The 3520-nt window shown below is 41.7% G+C and overlaps 1 protein-coding gene across 1 annotated transcript in view; it reads right to left on the bottom strand.

The window, feature by feature from the left end:
* Nucleotides 1-3052, bottom strand: part of VGLL4 (vestigial like 4 (Drosophila)) — a 171505-nt gene extending 168453 nt beyond the window's left edge. The window contains exon 1 of the mRNA XM_006872180.1: nt 2983-3052. Within this exon, the coding sequence (XP_006872242.1) occupies nt 2983-3046 (64 nt within the window). The 5' untranslated portion in view covers nt 3047-3052. The remainder of the gene's footprint in view (nt 1-2982) is intronic.
* Nucleotides 3053-3520: the final 468 nt, after the last annotated feature.

The following is a 3520-nucleotide window of genomic DNA, read 5'->3' as shown; positions in this document are numbered from 1 at the left end:
CTGGAAGACCCCAATGAGATGGATTGACCCCCAATGAGACGGATTGGCCAAGTGGCAGCATCGACGGACTCAAGTGTGCAAAGTAGTGATGCTAGCCCAGCACTGGGCAGTGTTTCACTCCGCTGTGCATAAGGTCGCTATGAGTCGATACCGACTTGATGATACCTAACAATAACAACAATACACACACACACTACACTGGTTTTGCTTTTCGAGAGAAGCCAGCCTAAAATACCAAAGATTCTTGACTCTGATTTTTTTTAAAACTAAATTTCAAACAACATTAAAATAAATCATCAGATTTTTATGTGTATGATCATGAGTGATTTCACATCCACAGCACCTTCTATGAAACAGGTTGTTCTGTGATTGGGATGTTGCGTAAACACTATATCGTACTCTGGTCCTGCTTTCCTTAAGCATCTTGAGCAAGCTTCTCGAGCCTGAGCAATGATCAATCATCAACTGCTGAGAGAGATTCGCTTTCGTGTTTGGTCCTCACTCCCCATCTTTAGCAATCTCTCCACATCTGATACCAGTCCTGCCTGCATTTTCATTAGCCACCTAGCATTCAGTGGAGTCAATCCGTTAACAGCTTGGAGAATTTTTCCTTTGTTTTCAGGAACCTTCATGATTGCCTTGTACAACCTCCGTATATTGTAAGCAATATTAGCATTCACTGATTTTCCACCTTCATGGTATTTCATAACCTTTTGCTTCCCTTCCAAATCAATTCTTCTCTTTTGCCTCTTGCAGTTGCTACCACTAGCTCTGGTTCTGCTGTGCTTGGGGACCCTGGGACACTTCACAGTAATAGTTTCAGAAGAAAACAAAACAGAGAGATAATGCTACAACATAAGAGACGCATAATGCATGAAACTGGATGCTGTTGCCTCCCAAGTCAAAGCATCCACAGTTACACACTAACTTTCTAGATAGAGAGTATAGTGCAGGCACTTCCCAGGTTACAAAAGAGAGCCAGTCCAAACTGTGTTGTTATCTGTAGGTGAGTGGGGCAAGCGCACATGTTCTTACTTAGACATTATGCAGCACGTGACTATGTTAAAGGAAAGCATGGCTTTCTAAAGATTAAGAAACATGCATTTAAAGGAAACCTAATAACCATCTTCAAGTGTCTGAAGAGCTATTCTGTAGAAAAATCTATCTTCAACATCTATTATGCTAACTTAAAAGCCACATTTTCACCAGCGGGGAGATCCATTTCCAACACTTATTATGCTAATTTGATCTGATATAAAACTATAAAAATAGCTGAGGCACTTGTAGTAGCTGTCCCTGGAGTGTAACCCTTCTGATTAAATGACATGTGTCTATGTCAAAATGCAAATTGTCAGGAAAACTGCTAAGCCCATCTAGAAAACACACAAACCTTGTTGCTGACAAGTCAATGCAAACCCATAACAGCCCTGCGTAGGGTTTCCGCGGAGCAGCTAGTGAGTTTGAACCAACCACCTTGCAGTTCAAAGCAACCTTGCAGTCCAGTGCTTATCCGAAGCATCACACCAGGACTCTGTGGAAGAGCAGAACCCTCACCTAGGGCTCCCAAGGCAGTCATCGTTACGGAAGCAGATTGCCACAGAGAGGCTGGTGAGTTTCCCTCAGAGAATCTGGTGGATTTGAATTGCTGACTGCCCTTTTGGTTAGTAGCCCTGTGCTTTACTGGCCAGGAAGACTCCTTCCTTAAGAACAGAAGACTAGATTAGTCCTATCATAGGGTCAACAATGTATCAAGAGAGTCAAGCCAGTGAGTCCCAACCAGGAGCTAAAGGCTAACTAATATCATGTACACAATAGCCCATCTAACTCCCACAAGAACTCCATAAGTAGCTATTGCTATTTCATGTTACTTGGGAGGAAATTGAGGTCTAATGGCTAGTAAAACGGTACATGTTACATTTCAAAGACATGCACTTTCCAGTGAGTTCACTGAGAACTAAACTACAAAGTAGCTCATCTTTAAGAATTTATACTGTATAAAATATCAACCTTAAATTTTTCAGTTTTCAGTAATTTTGTTAAGTGCCATCAAGTCAGTTCCAACTCATAGCAACCCTGTATAGGTTATCCAAGGAGCGGCTGGTGGGTTTGAACCTCCGACCTTGTGGTTAAGAGTCTAGTGATTATTCTACAGTGCCACACTAGGACCACTCACTTCACTCCCATATCAAATAATATTACTTTCAAATACTGTTTAGCAGCAATTTTATCTTTGTACAAGATCATTTTATAACAAATACATTTTAAAATGAACAAGGAAACCACTGTAACACATTGTGGAATCATCTTCCAATTTTGAGGTTCTCTCTCTTATAGCACCTTACATCCACCAAGTTAGTGAAGTTGGGTTCCCCACCCCCAATATTTGCTCTCTCTTTCTCAACTATGCAAACAGAATTTTCACAACTATCGTTTTCCATTATGGATACTGTAGACTTTCAAAGGATCCGCTGGTGTCACAGTGGGTAAAACATCCGGCTGCTAACTGCAAGGTCAGCAGTTCAAACTCACCAGTCACTCCAAGAGGGAACGATAAGGCCATCTGCTTCCATTCAGATTTGCAGCCTCAGAAATCTATGACAGAGTAGGCTGGATGACACTGGGTCTGGGTGACTATACTGACATGAATAAATAACCTTGGGTGGTTTATTTCCATCTCTAGTCCTCTGTTGGTCAAGTAGTATGTTAAGTAACACACAGTTATCTGAACTTGTAAAGATACGCAGGAGTGTCTTCACCCCAGATCCAACTGGAGGAAGCTGCATAGGAAAGGGCTACCTGGAGTTAACCCTTTGAGCTCTAATATCCAAATATAATATTTCCTGGCACTTAAAAATAAAAATGTTATTCCTGAAGAAAACCACCCAACCTGACGGCACAAAGACACAAAACCGTGTGGAGGGGCACAGGATGTTTATATACAGAAGACAAGGTTCACAGAAGCAACATCGGTCTCCCACTTACGTTTTTCATCATCAGCATGCACCAAGGATGCGGCCCTTGACAAAACATCCAGTGGAGTCTCCATTCCTGGCTGAAGCCTAAAAGAAACAAAAAATTGAATAGGATTTGAAAGTCTCTTTTAAGAATTCTTATACTCAACAGTTAGAATCATCGCCCCCATCAAATGCAAATACTTCTCCTGAGGATGAACTTCTTCCTGTCCTGGGAAGGAGCAGAATGGACTTGGTTCAGGACTAGAGAAAGGATTAAATTCCATTCTGTTGAACAACCCACACTTCACCATTTCTAGGAAGCAGCTCATGTCAGAACTAAGGCATAATATGACTATCCATGCCCATGCTAACTGTGCTGATCTGTGTTTGAGCGTGAGCATAACCTGCCTGGACAGACATACCTAGGAAGAGTTTTTGAACCAAGCCACTGCATACATGTAGCATTACTACTGGGCTGAGGTTGTTGTTATTGTCATCATTGGTTTATTCATTTTAGCAGCAATGACTGGGATTAAACCATTCCGTTCGTTCACCTCCTTCACTGA

Source organism: Chrysochloris asiatica, unplaced genomic scaffold, assembly GCF_000296735.1.
Source record: "Chrysochloris asiatica unplaced genomic scaffold, ChrAsi1.0 scaffold00186, whole genome shotgun sequence".
Lineage (NCBI taxonomy): Eukaryota > Metazoa > Chordata > Mammalia > Afrosoricida > Chrysochloridae > Chrysochloris > Chrysochloris asiatica.
Note: the sequence above shows the minus strand (reverse complement) of the source record. Positions and strands in the feature narration are given on the sequence as shown.